The sequence below is a fragment of the Seriola dumerili genome, unplaced genomic scaffold (assembly GCF_002260705.1).
Source record: "Seriola dumerili isolate Sdu_G_001 unplaced genomic scaffold, Sdu_1.0 BDQW01000756.1, whole genome shotgun sequence".
NCBI classification, from domain to species: domain Eukaryota; kingdom Metazoa; phylum Chordata; class Actinopteri; order Carangiformes; family Carangidae; genus Seriola; species Seriola dumerili.
In genome coordinates, this window is record NW_019175011.1 from 96,304 (window position 1) to 124,248 (window position 27,945).

The following is a 27,945-nucleotide window of genomic DNA, read 5'->3' on the forward strand; positions in this document are numbered from 1 at the left end:
CAGAGAGAGATTTCGGTTGTCTTGTTATCTGGTCTCCCTGGAACGAGGGCGAGGGAACCGTGAAAAATCAAGCTCATTTAGTCCGTGTTTATTTATTTTATTTACAGACACTTATCCAGCATGTTCTTCTTTATTGGTTTCCCTTCTGAGATCCCAGAGGAATCATGGATATCCGAGTGTGTGAATGTTTGCTTTCCTATTATATATGAGTGTGTACATGTCTGTGTGTGTACGGTGTGTCACAGAGAGGTTAATCTGACCCTCAATCAGTAAAACCCACTGAGGGAAAGTAGATAAGTACATTTACTCAAACACTGGAGTTAAGTACAGTTTTGAGGTCTTGTACTACTTGACGAGCATGAGTTAATGTTTCACTAATTATTCATTAATAAACATAATTAACATTCGTGTGGCCGTTCTGCATGATGAGGTCTCTCACTTGTGTATAATTTTCGAACACTATTGTACTTTATTTGTACACATTAAGTGTGAATACTACGTACACTATCTGTTACGTTTTGCTATTGCTACATAGCTAACATTAGCATAACAGCTGTTTACTTACTGGTCTAGAAGAAACGTTGTGAGTTCAGCATCAAACTTCATTCCTTTACTTTACTCTGCCTGTGAGAGCTGTCTCCAGAGGTGGAAAGCAACGGCAGTGCTAACTGTTGTCTCTATCACGTCTGTTTTTCTAGTGGAGTTAGCATGCTTAACCCTTGTCATCTCCTCACTTTCTGATATGTGAGGACTCACTGTAGCCTCCACTCTGTCCTGAAGACGTAGCGTGCTCAGAGGCGTATTATAACCTCTTGTAAACACAATGATGGCCGAGGCTCTAGTCAAGTCACCACTGCCTGCTCCAGGCAATAAACCACATTTGGCAGCAGAGAAAACTTACAAATAGCCCCTTTAATGTGTACAACTCACTTATTGTCACTTAACACTTTAGATTGTGTTTGTCATTCAGTTATACATGACGTACAAACCTGTAAATCTAACACCAGTTAGAGAAGCATTTGAAAATGCAAAAGGCTAAAACTTTGAAAACTTGCAACCTGTACTCACAGGCCACACAGACAGACACACGAGTGACAATGAAACACTGTCTCAGTCTGTTTTGTCTGGTTGGCAGGATCCGTGCACTAGAGTCACTGACCAAGCTGTGGAGCCATGGGCTGCGGCTGCGTAAGATGAAAACCGATGTCGGAGGAGAAAGTCCGGGGAAGATTTACTCCACCCTGAAGAGACCACAGGTGGAGACCAAGGTGGGCGTGTCCTACATTTGGCCTTTAGTCGTGTGCTAGGTGTTCGCGGTGGGTTTTCTCTTCTTTCTTTTCGGGGTTGGTAGTCGTTTGTTGTGTGGCTGGAGCTATTGCTTTGAAGGATGTAGATCATGTCTTTTTGTCGGCGTTTGTGCTTTGCAGGCTCACAATAAAAAAAAACAATAAAAGTCGCATTGTTTTGTTTTTGTTTTTTGGCACCGCTTTCCAACAGATCAGTTAAAAAAAACATGTCTTACCATCTTTTCCGATCAGAAAGTCCAGGTAGCGGTAGGTGTAGGACACGCCCACCTTGGTCTCCACCTGTGGTCTCTTCAGGGTGGAGTAAATCTTCCCCGGACTGTTCTCCTCCGACATCGGTTTCATCTTACGCAGCCCGCAGCCCATGGCTCCACAGCTTGTCAGTGACTCTGTGCACGGATCCTGCCAACCAGACAAAACAGACTGAGACAGTGTTTCATTGTCACTCGTGTGTCTGTCTGTGTGGCCTGTGAGTACAGTTGCAAGTTTTGCAAGTTTTAGCCTTTTGCATTTTCAAATGCTTCTCTACTGTGTTAGATTTACAGGTTTGTACGTCATGTATAACTGAATGGACAAACACAATCTAAGTGTTAAGTGACAATAAGTGAGTTGTACACATTAAAGGGGCTATTTGTAAGTTTTCTCTGCTGCCAAATGTGGTTTATTGCCTGGAGCAGGCAGTGGTGACTTGACTAGAGCCTCGGCTCTAGCCATCATTGTGTTTACAAGAGGTTATAATACGCCCTCTGAGCAGCGCTACGTCTTCAGGACAGAGTGGAGGCTACAGTGAGTCCTCACATATCAGAAAGTGAGGAGATGGACAAGGGTTAGCATGCTAACTCCACTAGAAAAACAGACGTGATAGAGACAACAGTTAGCACTGCCGTTGCTTTCCACCTCTGGAGACAGCTCTCCAGGCAGAGTAAAGTAAAGGAATGAAGTTTGATGCTGAACTCACAACGTTTCTTCTAGACCAGTAAGTAAACAGCTGTTAATGCTAATGTTAGCTATGTAGCAATAGCAAAACTTAGCTCCTTAAGAAGCGCAGATAGTGTACGTAGTATTCACACTTAATGTGTACAAATAAAGTACAATAGTGTTCGAAAATTATACACAAGTGAGAGACCTCATCATGCAGAACGGCCACAGAATGTTAATTATGTTTATTAATGAATATTAGTGAAACATTAACTCATGCTCGTCAAGTAAGTACAAGCACCTCAAAACTGTACTTAACTCCAGTGTTTGAGTAAATGTACTTATCTACTTTCCCTCAGTGGGTTTTACTGATTGAGGGTCAGATTAACCTCTCTGTGACACACCGTACACACACAGACATGTACACACTCATATAATAGGAAAGCAAACATTCACACACTCGGATATCCATGATTCCTCTGGGATCTCAGAAGGGAAACCAATAAAGAAGAACATGCTGGATAAGTGTCTGTAAATAAATAAATAAACAGGACTAAATGAGCTTGATTTTTCACGGGTTCCCTCGCCCTCGTTCCCAGGGAGACCAGATTAACAGAGACAACCGTAGAGGAGGAGGAGGCCTTAAAGAGCAGGCGCTATGGACGCCACCTCACCCTAAATGGTTTGTGACAGCATCGCTGCCTCTCTCCAGCGGCTGCGTCTGGGAGCAGGTGACATCCTATTGTGTCCCACTGATTAAACTCAAGGATGGATGAGTAGATGGACGGATGGATGGCGGCGGTTGTGTGCTCCCCTCCCCTTCCACCTCAGCTGATGAGGAACCTTCTCTATTATGCTCCCTTCTAATTACGGAACGTGAAGGCCTTGGCCGGAGACGAGGAATCTGAGCCGGCCGTCGCTTCAGAGACGACAGGACAGGAAGTGTGGAGGGGCAGGGAGGGGGGCTGGGATGTAGGAAGGAGTGGGAGGCGAAATAGGAAACGAGCAGACGGGCGCTCCATTAATGAGGTGAACAGCAAGAATGGAAAAGGTGAGAATCAATCAAGGGAGAAAGAGGAAATGGGGGTGGCCGGGTTGGTGATTGTTCGTCGGGAAAGGGGGGGGGGGGCAGCTGGTAATGCATGGCAAGTAGAGTCTGGAGAGAAAAAGAGCGTGCAATTAGAGTCCGTTGAATAGAAAAGGGGTGATGAACATACTGTATGATGAGGGAGCAGGGAGAGTGACAGAGTGAGGGATGAAACAGATTCATTACGGTTGTCATGAAAGCCAGTATTTCCAGTGGCACTTACATGGATGTCTTTGTTCAGCTTGAATCTCAACATGCATCACAACATTTCTACAAGCTTCATAACAGCTCTCCGAGAGGAACCACAGGCTGATGGTCGTCGTGATTAATGCCAGAACACACTGAGCCGAGTCCTGCGAGCCTCTCAGTCGGCGTGTTTAATGCTTCAGAAGACTTCTAAATGGTTTGTAGGCGATGTGAAGATGTGCCGAGGAAGTTGTGTGTTTGCCACTCAGCACGTGCCGAGAAGGACTCGTGCTTCCGTTTCCCAGAACAAAAAAGTCAAACACAATCTGCAGGAGCTGGCATAGTCAAAGTCCCTAAAAGAGCTTCAGTCCCCCCTTAAATTGTCACTCAGGACTGCATTGCACTGCGCTGCAGTTCACCACGCAGCATCGCAAATGGCTCTGGCATCAAACAAAACAGCATAAAAAAAAAGCATGAATTTTTCCAAGTCTTGGATTTCGACTGTTGCCTACAGTTACTTGTAAATAGCTTTTATCATTTCTCTCGCTACCCTGGAGAGAGCAGGAACAACAAGAGGGAAGGCGAGGCTCTGTCATGTAGTCTGCAAGAGATGGAGAAGAGGTAGTCAAGACAATAAGGTTTGGTGGGGGCTGGGGGGAGGGTTGAGGGAGGGGTGTGGAAGGAGAACAAAGTAGATGAGCGAAAAATGGAAAGGCTTGTATTTACATAGCTCCTTGAGACCAGAGAGGAGGCGATGTGAGGCGAAGGCGAACAGGAGTATTTTTAGAGCTGAACTGACAGAGAATTTGTGAGGGGTTTATGATTTTTTAAATTTTTTTTGAGTCACTGTTTCTTGCCTCGAACCTCTCCTCTGAGGCAGCAGATCCAGGCTGTTACAGCCCCCACATGCCCCGCCTCAGCTCATCTATAGTTTTTTCCTGAGATTGACAAGCGGGGAGTCGGGGATGCCTGATAGGGTAGACAGACGCCGGGTAGCGATGGGAAAAACAGGAAAAGGGCCATTGATTTCCCTTTTGCTGAATTAGCAACGATCCTCTTGCCATTTTGTTCTATCTTTTGTCTCTTGCTAATGGCGTTTTGAGGTTTTATTCGATAAGAGGTTTTATTCGATGATATTCCCTCCTCGTACGCTGGGATCGACGTTCAGGCGCTTTGTTGTAGCTGGGATGCACTCAGCTTTGGCCCTTACACCCAAAACACCCCAAAGCATTTGTATTAGGCTGAATGTGTAAGACAACATCAGAGACGTGTTCATCTTTCATTGCCACGTTTTTTTTATCCGTCACTCAACAGCAGTTTGTCCAAGGTTTGATCACTGGGGTCGCTGCCTGTTGCTTCTGATTTGGCACATTGTAAAAGCTGAAATAAATATTTTTTCATCACTCATGGGCAGGACCTCCGCTGGACAGGTAACGTACAGTGGATATATTAGAGCATTTGCTGAAAACAGGTCCCTGTTGTCACCGAAAACAATGCTGCGACAGAGTTGACAGAAAACTATCTGGGTTACTTAAGGGTGTTACACAGAAACTCTTAAACAGAGGTCAGAGGTACCTTTAGTTTTTTTCTTGACTTTGGTTGCTAAGGTTTTTTGTGCAATGGTTTAACTGACTTTAAGTGATTCCTTAATTATAAGACTAAGATAAGGAGAAAACCTTAATTAATAAGTGAGCATTTAAACAAAACTTTAAGGAGAAGACTTGAGGGTGTGTTGTGCAACCTTAACTCAGACTTAAATCTTAACTTAAGGTGTTTTGTGCAACCGGCCCCTGGATCCTTAACTGCTAAAATGTGTTGCTAACGTTGTCTATTTGGCGTTTAGTGTTCAGCAGGTAGTGTACAGTCCATTTACCAAAAACGTTCATGTCGTTAGAACAAAGATTTCAAGTCATCAAACCAAAACTTTGAGCTACAAGAGACTAAAAAGTCTTGAAAACCTGCAGACTTGGATGATACAAACAACAGGCTTTACATCATGTAACCATTCAATCCACTCTTCATATGAAAACACTGACGAGCGGAGCTTTAAATTGTGCTGCAGTCGTGCTTTTCTCAGTCACATATGGCACATGAATGTGGTAGATGATTGCACAAAACCCCACCTGTACTTACAGACACCACAGCATCTGCAGCAGCTACAACTAATGATTTTCCTTAATGCTGCCTGACTGAGATCTTCCCCATAATACAAGACCATGTTACAAGGCTTTGATAGCAACGTTGCTGAGATCAAACCCAGCAGCATGGGAAGCTTCAGAGTGGATTAATGGAGGAAGACATTAATTAGGACACTGTGTTCTTGTGTTCTTCTCCATGTAGTCTCTCTTTTAAGCCCGCTCTCTTCCTCTCTCGCTCTCTCTCTCGCGCATTATCTCCCTCACACTCTTTGCCTTTTTTCTGACTTTTGATCTTTTTAATCTGACAAGTTAAGTGGAGCACTGGGCTTGGATTTGATGGTGGGTACTGCGGGTCCAGCATCATCCATAGTTTATCGTGAGGAGTAGTGTCAAGGGCTCTCCAAGGCAAAGTGGTTAGAGAGACCATCATGTGAATGAGAGAACGAGACTGACCCCAGAGGAAAAACAACAGCAGCGGTTTTTAGCTGAAATGCTTCATTTGACTCATGTTTATGTTTTCGACAAGCAACGTCCTGTGGTCGCGTCCTCTTGAGAAAAAGAAACAAAGAAACAGAAACAAAGTTGGAAGTAATGTGACATGCTGCAGCAACAAAGAGAAGGAGTCACTGTGGGTCAGTGGGTCTATAAAGTCTGCTACTGACACATATCTTTGGTTCATTCTTTTTCCATTCGTCTTTGGTTTCTTGTATGCATGAAGACAGTGTTCGTCCATAATGTTTTACAGCGCTGTCACATCTGTAGTTTGGTTCATTTCCAGATCATACCTGCCAACACAACCGGGAGTCTCTTGTATTTCAAGGTAATCTCCCAGCGCCCGCCGTTTTGTTGTTTCTCTCTGGAAACTCCTATAATTTTCACGCCCCTAAAACTTTATTATGAATAAAAATAAATAATTCACGCAGTCGTACGTTTTATGTTAATCTGACATTGTTCAAGTTGCCAGATTGTGTATGAAACAGAAGTTGGACACACAATCCACACACATACATACAACGTTAACCCTTCTGTTACCACTATAAACTTATGAACTTATGTTCATGTAATGTTTATCCAATGATAATTATAACTGACATTTGGAGGCATTTAAATAAATTGTTATGTGTTTATTATATAGCTATATCATTAATTTATGTACTTTAAACCCCCACCCTTAAAAAAATGTTAAAAAAAAACAAAACATGGACATTTATTGACTGACAGGTAACACATTTATTGTTCCAGCAGTTATCCAGTATCATCAGTCCAGCATGACCAATGATGGGAAATCAAAAATTCTGGAGACTCACATCAAGCCATGCTGCACTTTACTGACTCGTATTAGTTTACTCATCTCATCTGATCAGCTCAGGCAGAAATAACTGACCATGAAAATACTTAGTCCAGACTGCATCTTGACCTCATATATCATGTTGTGTATAACTCCTGACAAACACAAAGAAATGGGAAAAGAACCTTTTCTTTATACACATTTTGTACTGTCATATTACGGGAGGATAGCTTTTTGCTGGGGATCTGCTAAAATAGGCAAGTAGGACACACACTCAACACACTTCTGGTCTTTCTGTTGTATCAGGGAAAATCCCTCATGTGCTGACAAGCGTAGGTGTTGTCATTGTTACCAAATTACCTTGCATAAATATAGGCTTATACATCGCTTAAAGCCTGCAGAGCTTTTGTAACAGTTCAGCAGATGGATTTTAACAGCAGTTCAGCAGTTGAAATCATGCTAAAAATCAAATGCTTACTGTCATAAACGAATGACACCAGAGTTAACTTGAGACCAGACCAAGGTAAATGGGCAAACTCACCAGGGTGTTATTGAACTGCAGAAAATAGATTAGGTGTGAAAGTGCCAGTTGCCTAAAATTTACCAGACCTCAACCAAAGAACAGGCAAAGCAGAAAATGCTCTCATGAGTCGCTTTTCTGGGACCGGCACTTAAAAGCAACCTATTTTGAGGAAATGTCACAGGACAGACAACCCATGTGTCAAACAGGCAATAGCCTTGAATAGTCCACATTCGCTAACTCTCTGAGCTTTAGCCTCAGCATCCGGTCCTTCAGGTGACAGCCTCAGCTAAATGTCTGAAAATGTTAACACGCTCCAGCTGCTGGAAATCCCCCACTCTTCCCTTTCTTCCTTTCCTCCATCCTTATCACCTTGAATCCTCAATTAAGTTGGACAACAGAGAGGATGAAAAAAAGAGGGACCATGCGGGGAGGGGGCACTGAGGCAGGATGGTAATGCTGTAACCTTTAATGATTAGACAATCCACTTAAGAGAGGGACCTGCAGTGTGTAGCTACAAGTACTGTACATGCCATTTACAGGACCCTTTTGCTCAAACTGATTTAAAGATATAACCCACATGGTGTGAATATTGTACTGTCTGCCTGTAGGCTTGAAAGGTTGCTGGTGCCTGCAACTAAATACACAGTTTCCTCACCAGTTCTCACCAGTGCTCTTTACCTGCCTACACATCATGACGACAGACATAAAATGCTCACCTAGCTATCTTGCAACAAACATCAGCTCTGTATTTCGCAATATGTTTGAACCCTATGGTAAAAATATGACTTCTTGAACTACAACAAGCATCCAAATGGACGGACGACAATGCTGCACGAGTAGCTTGAAAAGTTTCTACTGACGCTTTGACATTTACTTTCTTCATGAAACTTGGTCGCTGTTGAAATCTGTCTTAACGGATGTGAATCTGAGCTACGTCTCCCACAACAGAGCAAACTACAAACTTTCTAGAGCACCTTCTAAGTATGCAAGGGCTTTCTCTATGTGATAACAGTAGCAACACCTTGGACAGATGTTCAGAATTTACTGCACTTTTGATGGGGCTCTGCATTAGACAAGCCTGTGCTGCCTCTTGAGAAACACACAAAGCAACAGTGCGACCATTGTTTGTTCAATTTCTGTTAATTATAAAGATAAAAATTCACCACTTGCTTTGCTGCACTACAATTTCATGCTACTGTTACATCGTTTATTCCATCAGTCTGAATAAACAATTTCTATTGGGGTCTTGAAGGGATCTATTTTGCTTTTCTGAGTTTTCCCTTTTAGTGTGTTACATAGGTTTTTGTGCATGTAAATAGTCTACAGAGTCAATAGGATCAAAGTTAACATCTGTCGGGGGGGGGGCATTACTCCCTGGTCCTATTGACATCTTCGTCTTGGTGCTGCCCACCTGCAAGCTTGGCACGCCCCCACACAAAGCACAGCACATAGCTACTTATGGTGAAGAGTTTTCATTAGTTTTGTAGTCATGCCGAAAAGACAGTGTTCTCAATTGCCTCAATCTACTTAATTTTTCCTATGTTTCTCCACTGCTCCAAACATTATAGTGTGAACCGGTGCTTCAAGAAGGACTGCTTTAGAAACCACGCACAGTTAGATGCTTCATTTTCACAACAGATATTTCTGTAATTCACTTAATGTGGCTGGACAGGGAACTCACAGCCTGTCAGTCTGCATTGTTATTGTGGATCTGTGATGTCTGATCACCTTAGTAAGAAGCAGCAGCAAGATACAAATGCTTAAACGTTTGTCAGTATTGACATGCTGTACCTCGTTATCTCGGATAAATAATCCACAGTTTAATTGTTCAGTTAATTTTTCGGTAACTACACAAAAGTTTAATTAATTCAGATTTACCGGCATCGTAGACCAGCAGGAGGTGAAGGTGGAGACGCCCTACCTCTCCACTGTCTGTCTGTTCCTCCATTACTTATATTGCTTTAGTCCAAGTGTCCACACATAAAAATCAACAGGGTTTCTCCAAGAGAATTATGAATATTGTCAACCCCAGTCTTTGCAGACTGTCCAGTGTCTTGATTCGCCGCGCTTTTCATATTTCTCCCTTCTTCCACCTGCGGGACGGTGGGTACGCTTGTTTTCTGCTCCAGTCCAGCTTGTGAAGGTGGATCAGGTCTGTCATCTTCTGGTTCAGGATCGGACTCACGCTCAAAACGATAAACAGGACCGAAGCTGCCACAACCGTTTGTTTGCACAAGATACGTGGAACTTATGGTTGCCACAAATCAGAGCACACTTTTGGATTCTGTTTCTATGAGCCTCAAACCGCTGCAGGTAAACCGTGACAGCTCGACAGATGGAGTAAGTCCATGAGCAAGTCGAGGGGGTCGTGGTTAGTTCAAACATGTTCAAACTATTTTTAGACAGAGCATTGCTGAGTGTGTTGCTGAATGTGGGGAATAAATGGTACCCATGCTGCCATGCTGTTAGATTTTCATGGGACCTGTAGTTTTTTTTCAGTGCTGACAAAGTAATCCGTGTTTGTCAAAACCACTGACAGCATGTGCTGTTGTGGATGCCTTAGAATATGGACAGTAAAGCCCAGGAACATACTCAGAAAGAGATGAAAGAATAGCTAAATGTCAGATTACACTGAGTTACAGAAGCTACTCTAACAGAGGCTAACCCAAATGTGATGTCACCACATCAGCTCTCTACTGGTGAAAAGTTTAAGTCAATAATTTACAGCACAAATGCAACAACCAAAGCTTTAAGCATTGTGAACCTATAAAATATTTCTGCACTGAAAATGCTGTGGAAAAGCTGAAAATATGGAGATGTCTCCACATTTAAACACTCCCAACAAGGAAGGTGGAACAGCTTTTTCAACTCACTGAATATGTTATATTTGTTTTGAATGCCCAAGGATGACACATAATGGCAAGCTTGCAGGAAGAAAAGAAAAATGGAGGATGAGAGGTGATGAGTGAGGCAGAGAGAACAGGCAAGTAAACAGTAGTGTCTGTCTGAGATTCTCCGCCGTTTCAAGGCTCTTGGTGGCTCCGCTGCTCGCTACGGCCTCGGCCAACCTTGTCTCTCAAGGCCTGGTTACAGTCACACACACACACACACACACACACACACACACACACACACACACACACACACACACACACACACACACACACACACACACACAGACACTCATTGAGAGAGAGCTATTGCCATGGGAACCAACTCCTCTATGACTATTCCCTTCTCAGGAGAATAATAGGCACCAATCTTTCTCAACCTCTCTCTTTCATTGTCAGTTTCTCTCTCTCTGGTCACTACAAGCTTCCACCCCTCTTCACGTCCCTCTCTCCTCTCCTCTCCTCTCTCCTCTCCTCCATGTGCAGGAGCAAACACCCACTCTCCTCCTGTTCCACTCCTCTCTTCTCTGCGTGTCTTTGACAGTCGTGAGTTTGATTTGTCATGCGTAATCTGTCCACGCTGGGATTTGTACAGTTCTCACAAGTGAAAAGCAAAACATTAGCTCAACCCAACCTGCACAAACACTGCGTCGGTTGTTTTCAGAGCCACAGCCAAACAGACACGGTTGAAGTAAGGATTTCAGGAGCCAAGGAGAGAAAAATACTTGGTTAAAAATAGAAAATTCTTTGGTTGCCCCGTTTGCTATTTTTCTCTAAAACACGGAGGGGTTTGAGGAGATTTCCCGTGAGTGACTCATTGCTTTCTGTGAACTTGCTCCAGGCAGGTCATTTTTTATTAAAGCCAGCCGAAGCCAAGTTCTTAGGTTTTCAGACACTCTATCGACATGTCCATGTTGAACATTACCCAATCAATACTGGTGTAATTTTCTTGACCACCCATTCCAACAAGAGTCAATTTGCCTTATAGAAATATCAAGGGGGATGTTTTTCCTTTTTCTTTGGTTTGAGGCTAAGCTACTGAACAACCGGCTGAATATTGGCTCTTGTGTTTTGCGTCTCGCCTGGAGGATTCGTCATAATATGCCATTTCAGGTCTAGGGCAATGCCAGAGGCGTGAATAACTTAGTATCTTCAAAAGCCCGATCACTGTCACCTCGCAGGGGAGCGAGGGGGAAATAATCTTTGCCCGAGATCTTGTAACCAAGCATTTCTGAGGGGAAAGATGTGAGACTTGCAGCAGAGGCTGCAATCAAGATGACACCCTGTCATGAGAGCTGCATAACTCACACCTTATCTGCCAGCACGTCATTCAACCTCGTTTGCTGCCCAAACTTTATATTGCTGCCAGAAAGGATACCAAAAGTGACGTCTGTTTGACAAAAGACACCAGAGTTTGTATCCAAAATACACCAAACCTTAAGCCCTGAACATCTGGAAACATCTGTAAAGATTCATATATTGTATTTCCCTTGATTTTAAAAGGGTAGATGTCACCTTGCAGCATCTTGTTTAGGAATCAAATTCAAATATACAGTTCACAGTGTCCCAAATTTGAAGCCTGTGCGAGTTTCTCTCTCTGGTGTCTAACAAGCACGGAATGAAAGAATAGAATGGTGTAAAAATAACCACCTTTCAATTGGATGTACCCTAAATTTTCCGAATATAAAACGTTCCGGTATTTTGTTGTGTCTGTCTGTGGGTGTTTGTCTATACATACTGAGTGGAGAGGAGCACACGTCACGGTTTACACTAGCCAACGCTTGCCAATTACCTTAATCAAATTTCACACCACACAGGGGGATTCACTGTGCCCGGATCAGATAGCAAACATAAGTTGATTAAAATACATGTTTGCTAAAGGACTGGGGCAAAAGAAAATCAACACAGGCTCAGAAAATACACAAACTGATGGCTGAAAGAAAGGATTCAGAGAGTAAATGAGTAACATCTGAAAAACTCACACTCTCAGTGCTACTGTAAATTGTAACGGGCATGTTGGTGTGTTTCACGGCTGCACACACAAGGAAACAGAGTTGTTTATCCACATTACGTGAAATATATTTTCTCACCTGCCATAGTGGTATTTAGCTGTGCAGATAAATTATTTTCAAATTCTAATAAGTCATTGATAAAGGGTCATAAATCTGCAGGTATAAATGTTAGTGAGTCATCAATAAAGGTTAATGGGTCTAACTTTCTAAAGACGCATCACTCCTGCAGAGCAAATGTTAATAAAGTCATTAATAAAGAGTCGCCAGTTTTTCACTTCACCTAATAAGCTGTTGCCAAAGGTTAGTGAGTCATTTTCAAATCTGAACGTTAATAAATCACTAGTAAAAGGTTTTTACAACAATCCATCAAGTCCTAAGTTGTAAATATTAAAATGTTTTTCGAGTCTATCTTATTACAATACTTGCCCTGATGTTTATATATGGAAAAAGTTATTGAATGTTTTAATCATTCCTCCTGTCCACAGGACTTTGTAGTCATCCTTCCTGGCTACAAAGGAACAAATGAGGAACTTCAGCTTCAGTGTGAGCTGAATCAAGTGGGTATCTTTCAAACAGTCTTGCAGTCTTTATAGTACAAAGTTCCCTCTTTGTGTTACTGTCCCTCCACACCAAGGAAACACTGTCCAGGAAACAAAAAGATGGGATTTCATACTTAGAAAAATCAAGTCGGTATCTGCTGAAGTTACAGTCTTTTTTTAGTCTACGTCAGACTGCTGAGGCCTCATGTTACATTACAATATCAAGGGATCATTTCTCTTGGCTAGTTTGGACAGGAGGAATGATTTCATAAGAGCAGTATCATATTAAGACAACTCTGAATCAGTTCTTTAATAACTCATTCATAAATGGGACTTGGTTGTGATGCCCTGCAGCCTTTTTCAGAAGGTGGTTCAACAGTCAACTGTCCATTGACGCAAAGACACAGCAAATATCACGCAAAAGAGTAAATACCAACCTGGCAACCCATACACTGTTTCTATTAATGGTTTATAACTAATTTATTAAGCAGTAGCTAATTATTTATCAACCATTTATAAAGACATTGCTGAGTGAAAACACTTTATAACGTGTGCCTTATTAGAAAATGGTGAACGGTTACCACAAATGAAATGTCACACATCCCCATTGTTTTGGGCGTGGAGGCGAAAATCTCAGAGATATCTCAAAATATCTCAAACACCTGGAGCAACGAAACAAAAACTATCTGCACGGCTACATACCACTAATAAGTAAGTCAGAAAATGTGTTTCATTTTTAATTGAGTGAGTTAACCCTTTCAGGTCATGGTTTCCTCACCTTTTGCCCTGAGTAATGACTCCATTTTCCATGTGATATTAGAGCGTAATGAAGCCCAAACCACAATCGCTTCCACATTTCCAACAGCCGAGTCTATAATGCAGCCATGTGGGATGTCCTCTGTGTGTGTGTGTGTGTGTGTGTGTGTGTGTGTGTGTGTGTGTGTGTGTGTGTGTGTGTATGTTTTAAGTGCGTGTTTCCATGTGTGCGGCTATCTTTATGTGCTAATGCATGCTCACATATGTGGTACTACATGTGTTCACTGCATGTTACACACATACAGCACATTTACCCTTTGATGTGCATGCTTGACATAGAGCACATGGCTATTTTTACTCGCTGTGTGTGTGTGTGTGTGTGTGTGTGTACGTGTTTGTGTGTACAGTGTGCAATCAAAGACAGTGAATATGTAAACGTGTGCTTGTGTTTATATGTGTGTTTTGTGTCTTCTTTTTTTTTTTACATCTGTCACCTTTGGTGCTTGTGATTGTCTTTGTGTGTGAATTTATGTATGTCACATTTGAACATTAGTCTTTGTGGTGCTGCCTTCATGCTGTATTCCTCTTGGGTGATTTTTAAATTTTTTTTATTTGTGATGTCTCTGTATGTGTGTTTATCTGTGTATGTTACTGTCTGCGAGTGTGTGTGTGCGTTTGTGTATGTGTGTGTGTGTGTGCGGATGTGTGTGTGCGGATGTGTGTGCGTGTGAGACAGACAGACTGAGACAGAGAGAACTCCTGACCCACCAACAATGTAGCGTTAACGCAGCCCGACGCTCCACATCTCACCAGCTGAAACTAATTAACGGCAGTTCAGTCACATTGAGCTCTCTCACTCACTTTCTCTCTCTCTCGCTCTTTCTCACACACACACACACACACACCCCCCCCCACAACCCATGCACCCCCCCCCCCCCCGGCTTTTCCTCTCTCTCATGCCCTCGTCTTCCTCCTCCCTGACATCCCCCCGCCCTTCCTTCACCTCCTGCCATCCCTCAACTTGTTTTTCCCTTTAAACCTCCCCTTCCCATATCTCGCACACTCACGCATGCTTGGGTGAACTCATGCACCGGAGCACATCGTCTAAGCATGTAAACATCCCACATGTATGGATAGATCTGCACGCACGCTGCACAAAAAAAAAAAAAAAACACAGTGAAACCCATACTTTTACCCTTCACAAATCACACACTGCACTGTCTTCCTCCTCTCTGGTGGGAGTGTTGCGATACTGTACGCCAGACACATCTTGAAACGCTGTCAGGGTTCAGTCTGTGATTGGATCCAGGTAGACATTTTTGGCATTCTCAGCCCCACTCTGTACCATCCATCACTTTAAAACAACCAGACCTATTGATGTGTCTGATGAATGGCCAGAGTGGGTGAGTATTTGCGAGCATGTGAATGTGTGAACATGTGTGTGTGTGTGTGTGTGTGTGTGTGTGGTGGCAGTGGATTTAGAGCTTGTTGTTTAACACTGCTCATGAAGCCAAACTTGTGGCTTGCGGCGTCGTCTAATGAATCAACTCTCTGTGGTAAACAATTGCCACCATGCGTCCAAGTTTACAGTGGCTGCTGCCCAGAGAATCAGGCGTGAGGATGGTCAGGCATCTGTTTGGAAGTTGAAGAGCTCTCACACAGACACAAAGCAAAAAAATTAAAAAAACATACCTGTTTCACAATCTAGTTGAGAAGTTCACTGCTTGGACGCAAAGGCAGCAACTGGACCAGAGCTTCCAGCAGAGAATCGCATTCTACTTGGAGGGAGACCAGCACAAACAGAGGATGGAGGACGGGGGTTCAGATCCTGTCCGACAAGCTGACTGAGGTTTAGCTGTGGAGCTGGCTGGCTTGAGGGAAACACAATCCTCCGGCAGGCAGCAGAGAAACCAGAGTGTCTGTCGGCTCTACGGGTTCAGCAGCAGCAGCAGCAGCAGCAGCAGCAGCAGCAGCAGCAGCTCCAGCGGTTTGCTTCGTCTTCCCCCCTCACCACCGAACGGAGCTCAAACACACTTGTACGCTTGGTGTGTTTAGGTCATGCTCAAAGTATGCCTGTATACTGATGTTCTGCAAGCTCAGGGAAACCACATCCTGTCACATATTTACCTCCCCCTGCCCTGTCTCTCCCTCCCTTTTTCTCTCTTTTCTGTCTGTCTTTCTGTGTGGTGTTCTCTCTCTCTCTCTTTCTGTGTCTTTTTCCTGTGTCTTTCTCTCGCTCCCCTGTGATTGTCTGAAGCAACTGAGCGCTCTGACCCAGCGTCTGCTCAGCACAGCCTCTCTGCCTCACTGTCTATCTCTCCGGCAGCCGCACCAGTTCCACTCGACTGACTGAAGAATCCATCTGAGGAGAGTAAAGGGAGGGGGGGAAGAGGGGAAGGAGGGATGGGGGGAGGTGGGGAGGGGGCTTCGCTGGGAAATACCAGAGTTACAGAGAGAGGGAGGAGAAGGAGGAGGAGGAGGAAGGGTGGTGGGTGTTGTTTAGGGAGTGAAGCACTAAAGAAAGATGGGTGGACAGAAATTGTAATCAATAGTTTGTTTGAGAGAAAGAAGTGGACAGAAAGCAGCAGAATGCTGTGCCACATAGTCAATACACACACACACACGCACACACACACACACACACACACACATGCACGCTGTGGGAATGGCTGCAGTGTTTTATGAGCTGGTGATAAGTTTGACAAAAAAAAAGATTGAATGGCTGTTTTGTTTTGAATGTCTGTATGTGTGTGTGTGTGTGTGTGTGTGTGTGTGATCCTCAGTACTTCACTCCTCTGTGGTGGTTATGCATATTTAATACGCCCGAGTCAGGACCCCCTATAGCTCTGTATTTATTATTTAAGCCAGTTTGTATGAGGGACCACCACTCTGGAGAAAAAACAGACTCCTGATACATTAACTGTGCTTTCCGCCACAACAACAACTGCTACTACTTCTACTAATGCTACTTCAACAACAAGAACAGGGGAAATCCATGTCAGTACCACTGTATCATTGTTTGAGGTGAACACAATTCTGTAATACTGCTGACACCAGGAAGGAAGTTTCTCTCACCGTCTGTCTGCACCATTAACTCTCTACAACACTTAACATCTATTGATGGTTACAGGAAAGGGCTGTGAGGTTCGGTCAACAGAAAAAGTTTAGTGCTGACTGATAGCTTAAAGTAGCAGGCTACCATAAATGCATTTATCCTAACAATGGATCACATGAATACATGTATGTGAAAGTGGTCACTCACCTGACTGTGCCTGCGTCTTTCACATAGACTGTAAATAAAGGTGGACGGAGCTCAGAGCCACTGCCCCGCTGTTGCCATCTTGGCAGTGCCTGACCCCGCCAAACTCCTGGCTAATACAAAAACTGGCAAAGAAGTGGGGCATGTGTGGAGCCTAAACTTCAGTGAATGCAGGTTTGTCACAGGCAAAGACTCACCCACCTGTCACTCAAAGCAGCCACGCCCTCAATTATGCATAACTTTAATAAAAAGTTATTCACCTCCCGTTGTCATATCAGCTTATTGTTTTGGTTTTCCAACCTACAACTTTACTATTTTGATTCACTCTCACTGCTCTCATACAATATTTTTTGTTGGCCACAGCAGGCAGTTGTTTTCAGCAAAAAAAGAAAGCTCTGATAAACTGAATACTAGCCTCCCAGCACAAACAGAATAAGTTTGCGACCAGCCAGAGATCATATTAGGGCATTTCACAGCTTAAGCACCAGATATTTCCCTCAGGAGTTGGTAGAGACCAAAATGGAGCTAAGAGGAGAGTTCAAATTTGATGGCCAGAAAAACAACTTTCTCCATATCTGCCAGATGCGTAAAAAAGCAACTGTTTGCTAATATGAACTTGCTAAGGTGATAATGTGTCGTGTTTCTGCTGCCCCCAAATGGACAAAAAATCAGCTACTGCAGGTTTAAAGATCGGAGGACATACACACAAGGGAAAGCATGATGATAACAACATTTCAACACACATTTGTTGTTTGTTTTGTTGTTTTCATGCTTCAATATTACAAAGAGAGTACATGTGACACACTGACCCTTGTGTCTGGAGAGAGGCACAAAGGTTGGACTGGGTCCTTGTAGGTGAAATGGGTTGACCTGTGGCTCAGTTACATCTCCAGAGAGGTGAACAATTGGGGCTTAATGCGAATGAAGCAAAGCCAATGAAAGAAGGGAAACCTGTCTAAATTATTAACTGCATTATTATTATTTGTAAAATACTTTTATAAACAACCAACAGTTGTTATTGAGCTTGAAGGTTCATTCTTGACCTTAGAAACAGCAGTTTGAAAAAAACAGTTTTACCAAAAGAGGTTATGTTTTCACCTGTGTCTGTTTATTTGTCAGCAAGGTTACACAAAATATACAAAACCGATTTGCACCAAACTTGGTGGAGTGATGGGTCACGGGCCAGGGAAGACCCCATTCAATTTTGAGGCCTCTATCATTGATCTGGATCATTTACTATGACTTTGAGTTTATTTCTCAGTAGTCTGGCGTATGTTGTTTGACACTGGCCTTGGCGGAGGGCTGTGCTCTCTGAGTGCCCCTCTAGTTTTACAACGGTGACTATTTTAACAGGCCTTGGCATCTGTTTCTCAAGGATGTTGAGAAAGCTCTGGAGAAAAAGTGCTGTGTAGACAGCAGTACACAGCTGTTACACTGAAAACACTGAGATTTTTTTTTTACCCATAGAGCACAACTTTGGTCCAAGCAGAAATATTTTGACAACTGTTTGATGGATTGCCATAAAATTCTGGACAACTGTTCATGATCCCCAGCACATGAATCCTAATGACTGTGGTGATCCCTGACTTTCCAGCCAGCGCCACCATCAGGACAATCTTTAAATTTGTCCAGTTTTGTTTTATGACCAAATACTTTAAAATCTAATCACAGTCCCATCAGCCTTAGCTGTGTTGTGATTAGTAAATGTTAGAATACTAACAGGCTAAACAAAGATGGAGAACATGTTAAGCAATATACCAGCTAAGCATCTGCATGTTAGCAGTGTCATTGTGAAGATGTGCCTATACAACTTTCCAGCTGCTATTAGAAAATAGTCTTGTTGATATGCAACATCTTCATTATAACACATAGACAATGATGTTATATATTTAGCAAGTGTTTATTTAAGAATAGTGATAATGTTAAGAAAAAAACTCATGTGTAAAGATGTTAAGAAATCCTTTAAAGAATCCAGTCTAACATGAAAACATAAAATGCGACTGACAGCCTATCCTCTTTGAATGGGGTGAATATCTGCAAAGTGTGAAATTATTCAAATGATGAGATGCAAATAAAAATGATGTCTGTCAAAAATATACTGACAATATGAGAAAAGGAAAAAAAAAACCAGCTGAATAACAAGGGAGTCAAAGGATGACTTGCTTTTTGATGAGTTGCCATAATTACTGGTGAAGAGCTCCACATACTGTGATTAGACTTACTAGTCCTATTCAATGTGATCATGACATTGGCCTCTTCTCAAAGTCATTTTTAGCCTAATAGGGGATTCACTTGCTCATTTGCCAAAGTCGTAGCTGCCTTTTCAAGGAGAGTCCTCATTGTGTCGCTCAGACGCTGCAACGACAATCTAACTCCAGGCTGCAAATTAATGATATGTCTCTTTTAGAGATGGAGATTTCCTGCCTCTGTTTGCTGTCACATCAGGAGCCCCATTAGAATTTAATCACCCGTCCTGAACGAATGGAAACTGCCAACACATATCTAGATCTGGGCAATGTATGTCCGATTTTGGAAGGATGTTTTTCTGCATTAAACCACGAAAAAAGGTTCAGTGCTGAAAGGGAAAAGAGTCAATCCGGCAAATCATATCTTTGAAACACCCGTGGAGAGACCTGAGGTTGGAATTAAAGAACAAAAGAAAGTGGAATTGTTGACGTTGGGTAGATGCTTCACTAGTTTCCAGCCCTTTAGACTGAATGAAATCAAACAGATGCCAAAATACTGAAGCCGGCCTGACTGGCGCTGAGGCTTGAATGACACTAATGATCACCCACGGTGTAATTGCAAACATTCTTTAGCTTTGGGTAATGGCTAAAAGAAAACAAGCCAAAAAGTGAAAAATATACACATGGGGCAGCATGACATTTACATGATGTCATCTTAAAATCTTCACCTCAATGGGTTTATTGTTTAGCTGCAAATCAGTTTTGGTCAATGTCCCATAACTTGGTGAAAACCTGAACTTATTGCTGAACAATGGGCACAAAGGGCACGGTTCTAAATGCAGATATTTCCTCACCGGAGAATTGTGGAACAACTGAAACGGGACAAACAGCGTCAGACGAGTTATAAAGATGGGCAGCCAAGCATAGTGTTTGTGCAAGCTGGTGTTTGTGGAAGCATCAGTCTTACATGAGCGGCTGAGGACTCAGACAGACAGCTGATAGGACGGGAGAGCGAGTGGAACGAAACCCATCACTGAGGGAAACCTAAATGGGTCTCCTCATTCTGCTGTAAAATAATAACATTGTTCAATCACTGGCTCTATTGTATTCAAGATTTCATACAAAGAGCACAGTTGTGTTTTGTTATTGGGCCTCAGCTGCTTCCCCAGCTCCTCTGTGACTAGAGATGTGACAGTGCCCCCTAGTGTTCAATGTGGAAAGTGAACTGCGCCTCTCAAATGTAAAATGGAACAGGATATAAATATGTTTCATCCAGTGATTTACTATGTGTCTTTATTTTTAAGTATATTTTTCCTGACCTTTACTTTGCGGGTCTATTTCCTAGAGAATATGTAAAATCTACTCAGAAAATCTCCTTCATTCAAAATTTGACTTTTCTTTCCTTTAGGTTTTGATTATGCTCAACTGGTGAATCACATCAAAACACAAAACACAGATGAAACAGGGAGACAGGCTCTGTGTGTATTAAACCACTTCCTATAGTGCACTACAGTACATTTACTTACCTCCATTTTATTTGAGTGTGAGAAAATCAGCTTCAGGTTAAATCCTGAAAATAATACCACAATGCGATGAAAAATTTTCATCGCATTGTACATTACTATTTGCTTAAAAGATTTGCTACATGATTCTGCGCTTCACCTTTGATAGATGTGAAAATTATGAAGTCATGTCATGGTGACAGTAATGACACAAAATGACTGATACGTGCATGAAACCTGTATTTACTTCTAACTATAGAGTAAATTATGCACTGAATGAATGAGACTTTAGCATTCTGTGCAGAAATACTTAAGACTAGCATTAGCGCATTAGCACTAGCATAACAGATCTTTTATTAACAAGATTTTAATCCTGAGCCACAAGGAAGCAAGGAAGGTCGGCTGCAGACTCTTGAGCAGTGTGTATGTATTAAGTGGTATTTTTCTTTTTCACAATGATTAGGTGCCTGAATTCAGCAGCAGGGATGAAGAGGAAAAGATTTTCAACAAAAGACTTCAACCTTTCCCAGATAATTTTCACTGCATTAGGTTGGCAGTTTACTGCCCAAGGTGTTCGCCTGTATAGCTATACTCAGGGCTGTCTAGCACTCTCTTCTGTAATGGCTACTATTACTTTAAATGGTGCACCTTCATTCTTACCTTTTACCTCTTGTTCCAAGGAAAGCATATCTGAATGTAAACACCGCCATGGGTACATAAAATGCTACACCCATGGTATCCATCATCACATAGAACATCTATTACCATTGACAGGGGAGAACAAACTGACTGCAGTTTGCATGTCACTTTATGGACTTGCTCCAAACTTGATATCTTAACTTTTTAATTGTGGTGTGGCTCTAGAGGTGCCAATGTCCGTCTGTCTGTCATTGGTCTGTCCAACACGTTGGTCCAGATTCAAATATCTCAGCAACTACTGGATGGATGGCCATGAAATTTTGTACTAGAATTCATGGTGCCCCTCTCTAGCGCCAAAATATCTATATCTACCTGATGGATTGACACACCGTGTTGTATAGAAATTTATGGTGCTCAGAAGATAATTCCTAGTGATTGATTTCTAAATTTTATACATTCTATGTAATAAATTTTAACTTATTTGAATTATTTATTTATTTCTATTTTCTAAATTTACATGATATTATTTTGTTATTATTCCATAACCATAACCCTGTTCATTTCATTACATTTTATTAATTTGTCAGACAAGTTGAACCACAGCAACAGACAATAAGTGCATTCAAATTCAAAAGGAACAAGAACTAGATGTCATCAAAAACTGGGAGAGCAAGTGTTTTAAGGAGCTTCTTCAAACATATCTGTCTGGATATCGACGTCTCTGATCAGGTCAGACTTTTAAGTAGCTTGTTTTACGACCAAATATCTGCAAAATCAATAACATTCACATCAGCTGCACTGGACAATCTGTACTATTTAGACAATGTGACCCTGCTGAAATGCTACACGAAGATGCTACTCAGCATGTAACTAATTGATTCATGAGCGTGTTAGCTTGCTGATGTTAGCATTTAGCTCTAAGCTTTGCCAAAGTCTCACAGTGCAACTTGAGTGGCTCCTAGCCTTGTTTTTCTTTTTGTTTAAATCGTGACAGAACTTTTCCTTTAATTAGCTAGGCCTAAATAAACCCGGGATCAAGCCAAAAAAATCCCACAGGAAAATTGGAGGAAAAACAGTTCATTGGTTTTTTTGTTGTAGCAGCGATGAGACAATGTTCTTCAACATGAGGACCATTAACGCAGGTGTAAAAATAATAACCATTTTCTTGGAAAGAATCCATGTATTTTAGGAATCAATAATGGAAAAACAAGTGTTGCCTATTCCATGATGCAGGCTGAAATAGAACTTTTCTTTGACCAGTGAGACTGTTTGACTCCAACTACCTATTACTACTAACACAATAATGCATTAAGCACAGAGGCGATAGCAGTATAATGTTTATTGTGCATTAACACATAATCAAGAATCAACAGAGAGGAATTTGTTGTGTTCAGAACATGCAGGGCTGATCGAAGATAAAATTCTGCTTTGTTCACAAATAGTTTCTTACAGTGTGAGCAAGTCGTTTCTTTACTTCATACATCTTAATTTGTTAATCTTGACTGTTAACAGTTACATATGATACACTATCTCACTTTAGTGCTGTTTGCGCTCTCTTTCCAAGGGATCATTGATAAAGTGTGTGGCCTGCACAATGAGGCCTTTATTTGGGTTTTTATTAACCATGACTATTATTCGTGATGAAGGAGCTAAAAAACAAGTTACTTAAGTGCATTTACGCATCTAGCAGGCACAGAGCAACATTAGCATTCATTTAGAGTCTGATTTTGATCTCCACCAGCTACTGAGTGAAATAGCTCGATTAGTAGCTTACTTAAGCAGCTAGTTGCTGACTTTTATTTGTCTGTCGTTTGGTGCTGGACAGGTAGAGTACAGTGGAGTGCGTACAGTGGGTTTATCAGAGGTTGTTCACAGAAAACAGCAGCCAGCTGCAGGTGAAACGACACAGATTAGAGCTGTGAGAGTGAATAAAACCAAAACGAGCTGAAAGATGCTAAAGTGATCTGCAGAGATGAGGGGAACTACAGAGACAGGTGATAATTCTCTAAGGATTTGTCACTACATTACAAGCACTTTTAGATTACACTTGGTGATTTGAGACATGCAGATTATTATTAGTGCATCTTTGAAGACTTCATTTAAAAGTTTTCATAACCTGGTTTCACATTGAAATGTTGCTAATGTGACATTTATGTCCTACATTTCATTTTTTTGTTTTGGTGATATAATATTTAAGATATTTTTCCTCATATTTCAGCTCTAAGCTGCTGGAGCTACTTCAGAGTCAATCTTTTTGCATATTTCAACAGGAAACAGTCAGAAACACAACCTACTACAACGGCTGCTCACACTCATACACTTGATAGACAAATTCTATGAAGCATTTTCCAGTCCCTACTCCTACACGTTGATCAGAATCAACTTTCTGGGCGCGTCTTCAACCTACATGAGCTGCATGACTTTAATCCATTTACATACAAAACCATACAGTTCTGTCTTGTAATCTAGCAGTGCTCCTTTTCTTCTATTTACCCGGACCTCAGCTGCCTTTCCATTCTAAGATGTGTAAACTTGAACTAATACATCAGATAGTCACTACACCCTTGGGCTTAACAATTCCTTGTTTACTCCCCTGTCAGTTGCACTCTTTTGAAAAAAAAGCCTCTTCAGTGCTGTGTGATAGATTTGTTTTTGTCCTGTATCCATTGTCTACATCCCAGGATACAGCCAGAGGGGAATGTGCTGTATCTTTGACGACAGTGAGTGGCTGAGCTGGGTCTATAAAAGGAAGAGCGAGAGGGAAGCGCCATCTCACCTCCACCTCCTGAAGACCCAGGTGCAGGTATGTTTCCCAGTTCAGAGGTGTCCTTAAGTTTATTTTATTTTTTCTGTTTTTATTTTTTTAATCCTTTGATAAAACAAACAAAATTTTATATAAGAAAGTCAAGAGGGAGAATCAAGTCCCTTAAACAGCATTTTTTTCTTTTTTTCTTTTTATATATATATATATATATATATATATATATTCTATATTGATCTGTTTTCTAATATATCTCAAAAAAATCATACCGTGCATACATATGTTATGGTGAGTCTTCATTTCGCTTTGTTTTCATCCCACTGTAGGTATTTTGCTTTTCATCAAGAAAATGTTTGCGTTTGTGATTTGCATCTTGGCGCTGCATCAAGTGCAGTCTGCCTGCGTTGTGGTGAGTAGAAGGAGCAGCAAGTTTTTGAATATTAGGAGCTTGCTGTGCTTTAATAATATATTTTTTGTGTTTGAATTGTTTTTCATAGGCTGTAAAGTGCATTTGCTGAAGTGCACTATCTGAGTACAGTTACAGTACATTAGTTAAATACTAATATTGTGCTAAAATATGTCAATTTTGTGAGACTACTACATTTTAAATATATCTGAGAAATATACAACATATTGATTATGCATATCGCCCAGCCAACAATAATTAATATAACACTATGAAAGACCCTATCTATACAATTAGTCTTTTTACTTTTGATACTTTTTAAACTGCTAATGCTTATGTATTTTTAATCAGCAAAACTGAGCTCTTGATTTAATATAATGTTATTGAGTCTCTGTTTGTATTATGCCTTTCTTCTTTTTTTTTTCCATTTGAAGGTTTTTATTTCATTGTCTTTTATGTCCATATTCTATACCCTGATTGCATGTGTTGTTGTTGATGTGATGTTGTAAATTTGTTTTTGATAACTGCTATTCAAATAAAGTTTACTATTCTTATTATTAGTATTTGTAGTAGTAGTAGTAGTAGCAGTAGTACAAATACTTCCACAGAAGTAATGTATTTCTGAATTTTCACTCCTATGTTTCACTTAACTCAAATTTCTTCTCATTTTCAAATGTGCCTTGCTGCACGCCGTGGTGTGTCCACAGCAAGGTAAGCACCAAGTGAAATGCATCAGGCATGTTTTAGTTTTCAGAGGTATTTTGTTTTCTAGCATCAACTCTGAGATTCTTACTCCTACTGAGATTATGGGATTTGGCACAATCTTCTTTGTATGTTCTTTTATTATGTTAAGTCGTTTCAAAGTAATTAAACCAGGATATGTTTGAGTCATATTGTGGATATTAAGCCACCAGAGTAAATATTACTATTATGTCCTTAATCTGGTGTTTACACACACACATGTATGTGTGTGTATATGTGTGTGTGTGTGTGTGTGTATGTGTGTGTGTGTGTGTGTGTGTGTGTTTGTTTGTGTGTGTGTGTGCATGTCTGGGTGTGTCTGCGTGTGCATGCAGACATTTGCCCAGAAAGCCCAACGGTTCAGGCAGAGATCGTTGACAAGCACAATGCCTTCAGGAGAGCAGTTGAGCCTACAGCTTCAGATATGCTGATGATGGTTTGTTTATATTTGTGTAATAAAAGCTTCTAAGATAATATTTGCCAAATATCTTCAGCATTTGCTTTCCCTTGTTTGTGAGAAGGAAAAAAACTAAGTGGGTTTTTTTAACTTTTTTTTTCCTTCATATTTTTCTTTCTGTCAAATCAAAGATGATCCAGTTTTCAAAAACAATATTTTGCAAGACAATTTCTACACTTTGAGTGTCCATTTGAAGTGAAATCCTTGATTTGTTTTGTTTTTTTTTTTTCCTTTGCAGAATTATAGTGAGGAGGTAGCAGTTAGTGCTCAGGCCTGGGTTGACAAATGTATTCTGGCTCATGGAGCACCCAGCACCCGCATGCTAAATGGTATAGTTCTCCTTCCTTTATTCCTGCTCTTGCTTTGTTTCCCTTTCTCCTTGCTCCACATATGCCAGGAATATTACCTCAGAGACATAAAGGTTTCTTGTGAACTGACTGACCTTGTGACTGATGGTCAGAGTCACAGCGAACATTATCTTATCTCCAGTCTTCATACCTTCTTTTAATAACAAATTACAGAGAGTAGGATAGGTTATCATTAAGGAGATTATCATCAATAGGCATTTTAATGAATTATTTTATCTAAATAATGTAATCTACTGAGACATGAAAACAAAACTGTACAGTTGCAGAAGCCCATTAATCAGTGCTGCCATGTGTTTCTCACCGTCGAGCAGGATATGAATTAGGTGAGAATCTGTTCTATTCATCCTCACCCTACTCATGGACAGACATCATCAGTGCCTGGCACAGCGAGGTGTCACACTACCTGTATCCCAATGGATCCACCAATGGCCAACCTATCGGTCACTACACACAGGTAACACTTAGCTGTTAATGTCACCATAACAGTGATGTGTTGACAAAGATAAATGTGGTGGTTTGAAAATAAAGTGTGTTGTAATGGCTGCAATAAGAAGAGGTTATACTATATTTACTGAGATTGCAATTTTCAAAAAGCAGTTACTGTACACACACTGTAAGACATAGTATTGTCTTACAAATGTACATTTTTGATCAATTTTCACATTCAGTATATTCTATTCTATTCTATTCTATGATATTGTTGAAATGTTATAAGAATGAGAAAAAAACATGAATGAGTCATGACAGTGTTTTAAACAGTCAATATGCATGACCACTACTACTAATGCATTACTACTAAAGCGGCACTGAAAACAACAACATTGTGTTTCCGCTGGCAGGTGGTCTGGAACAGCTCCTACAGAGTCGGCTGTGGAGCGACGCTGTGTCCTAACAACATCTATTTCTATGGCTGCCACTATTATCGAGCGTATGTGACCTCATTCACCCTCCACAAACTTAAAACACATGACTTTGTTCAATGTGAGAGAGCTATCAGGAGAGCTTTAAGGAGCTTTTTGTAAGTTTTGCTATCGCTCCATAGCCAGCATTAGCATTAACAGCTGTTTACTTACCAGTCTAGAAGAAATGTTGTGAGTTCAGCATCAAACTTCATGCCTTTACTCACCAAGAGCTGTCTCCAGTGGTGGAAAGCAACCCTCTTGTTTTGCATCTACTTCTATCACTCCTTTTCTTGTTCTGAAGTTAGCATGCTAACCAGCTAACGGTCTTGTTACTTTCCGATACCGAGTCACTGCAGCGTCCAGGCTGCCATAAATAAGCAATGCTGCTCAGAGGGTGTACTCTAACCTCTTGTCTTGTAAACAGGTAAATGGCTAAAGCTCTTGGCAAGACTGGTAAGTAAACAACTGCTAATGCTAACTCTGGCTATGTAGCAATAGCAAAACTTGCATATAACATTGTTGGAGGGAAACTGTGAAATTGTGTATATATTTAACCAGAGAGTGAAAACAACTAACATATTTGTCATCTATTCAACAGAGGAAACTTCAGGAGCTGGCCACCATATAAGGCTGGACCCCCATGTGCTTCCTGTCCCAATGCCTGTGAAGATAAACTCTGCAGTAAGAAACATACAATGACAAATACACAATGTGCATTCTCTGTGTGGCAAATATGATGTTATAATACAAGGAATATTGTTTACTAAGATACAAAATAGGCAGTGGTAGCTAACAGTTGTGTCTGTTTTTCATTTCAGCCAACCCTTGTCCTTACATAAACAAGTTCATCAACTGTCCAGCCTTGAAAGACATATATGGATGCAAAAATAAGCTGGTGTATGACTGGTGTCCTGCTGCATGCAAATGCACCAATGAAATCATTGCAGTAGCGTAAAGAGAAACACTCCAGTCTGCAAACTTCATCTTTTTTTGGCAATGTGAAATAAGATAATTCCATGTAAGCTTTTATTAATATGTCTAGAAAAATTTAGAATTGAGTTTAGTTAAAGGGGTGTTTTGGA

The 27,945-nt window shown here is 41.2% G+C and overlaps 2 protein-coding genes across 4 annotated transcripts in view; one reads left to right on the plus strand and one right to left on the minus strand.

Annotated features, from left to right (window-relative positions):
• LOC111236902 (raftlin-like) overlaps positions 1–15,754 on the minus strand; it is a 103,956-nt gene extending 88,202 nt beyond the window's left edge. For all 3 annotated transcript variants that reach the window (XM_022765806.1, XM_022765807.1, XM_022765804.1), the window contains exons 1-2: positions 15,335–15,754; positions 1,523–1,706 (exon numbers count right to left, since the gene is read on the minus strand). In XM_022765806.1, coding sequence (XP_022621527.1) covers positions 1,523–1,670 — 148 coding nt within the window. In that variant the 5' untranslated portion in view covers positions 1,671–1,706; positions 15,335–15,754. The remainder of the gene's footprint in view (positions 1–1,522; positions 1,707–15,334) is intronic.
• LOC111236891 (cysteine-rich venom protein-like) lies at positions 2,780–27,818 on the plus strand. Its single transcript, XM_022765789.1, has 10 exons — positions 2,780–2,953; positions 3,105–3,273; positions 23,910–24,031; positions 25,103–25,106; positions 25,472–25,572; positions 25,832–25,922; positions 26,273–26,415; positions 26,801–26,889; positions 27,462–27,544; positions 27,682–27,818. Exons 1-10 carry the CDS (start codon positions 2,780–2,782, stop codon positions 27,816–27,818), a joined length of 1,113 nt encoding a protein of 370 aa, XP_022621510.1.
• The last annotated feature ends 127 nt before the right edge of the window (positions 27,819–27,945 follow it).

Excerpts from the sequence above, each read along its gene's own strand:
- LOC111236891 (XM_022765789.1), top strand. The coding sequence starts at position 2,780 with ATGAGCTTGATTTTTCACGGGTTCCCTCGCCCTCGTTCCCAGGGAGAC. Across the intron at positions 3,274-23,909 it reads GAACAGCAAGAATGGAAAAG|GATACAGCCAGAGGGGAATG; the intron begins GTGAGAATCAAT and ends TCTACATCCCAG. Across the intron at positions 27,545-27,681 it reads CTGTGAAGATAAACTCTGCA|CCAACCCTTGTCCTTACATA; the intron begins GTAAGAAACATA and ends TTTTCATTTCAG.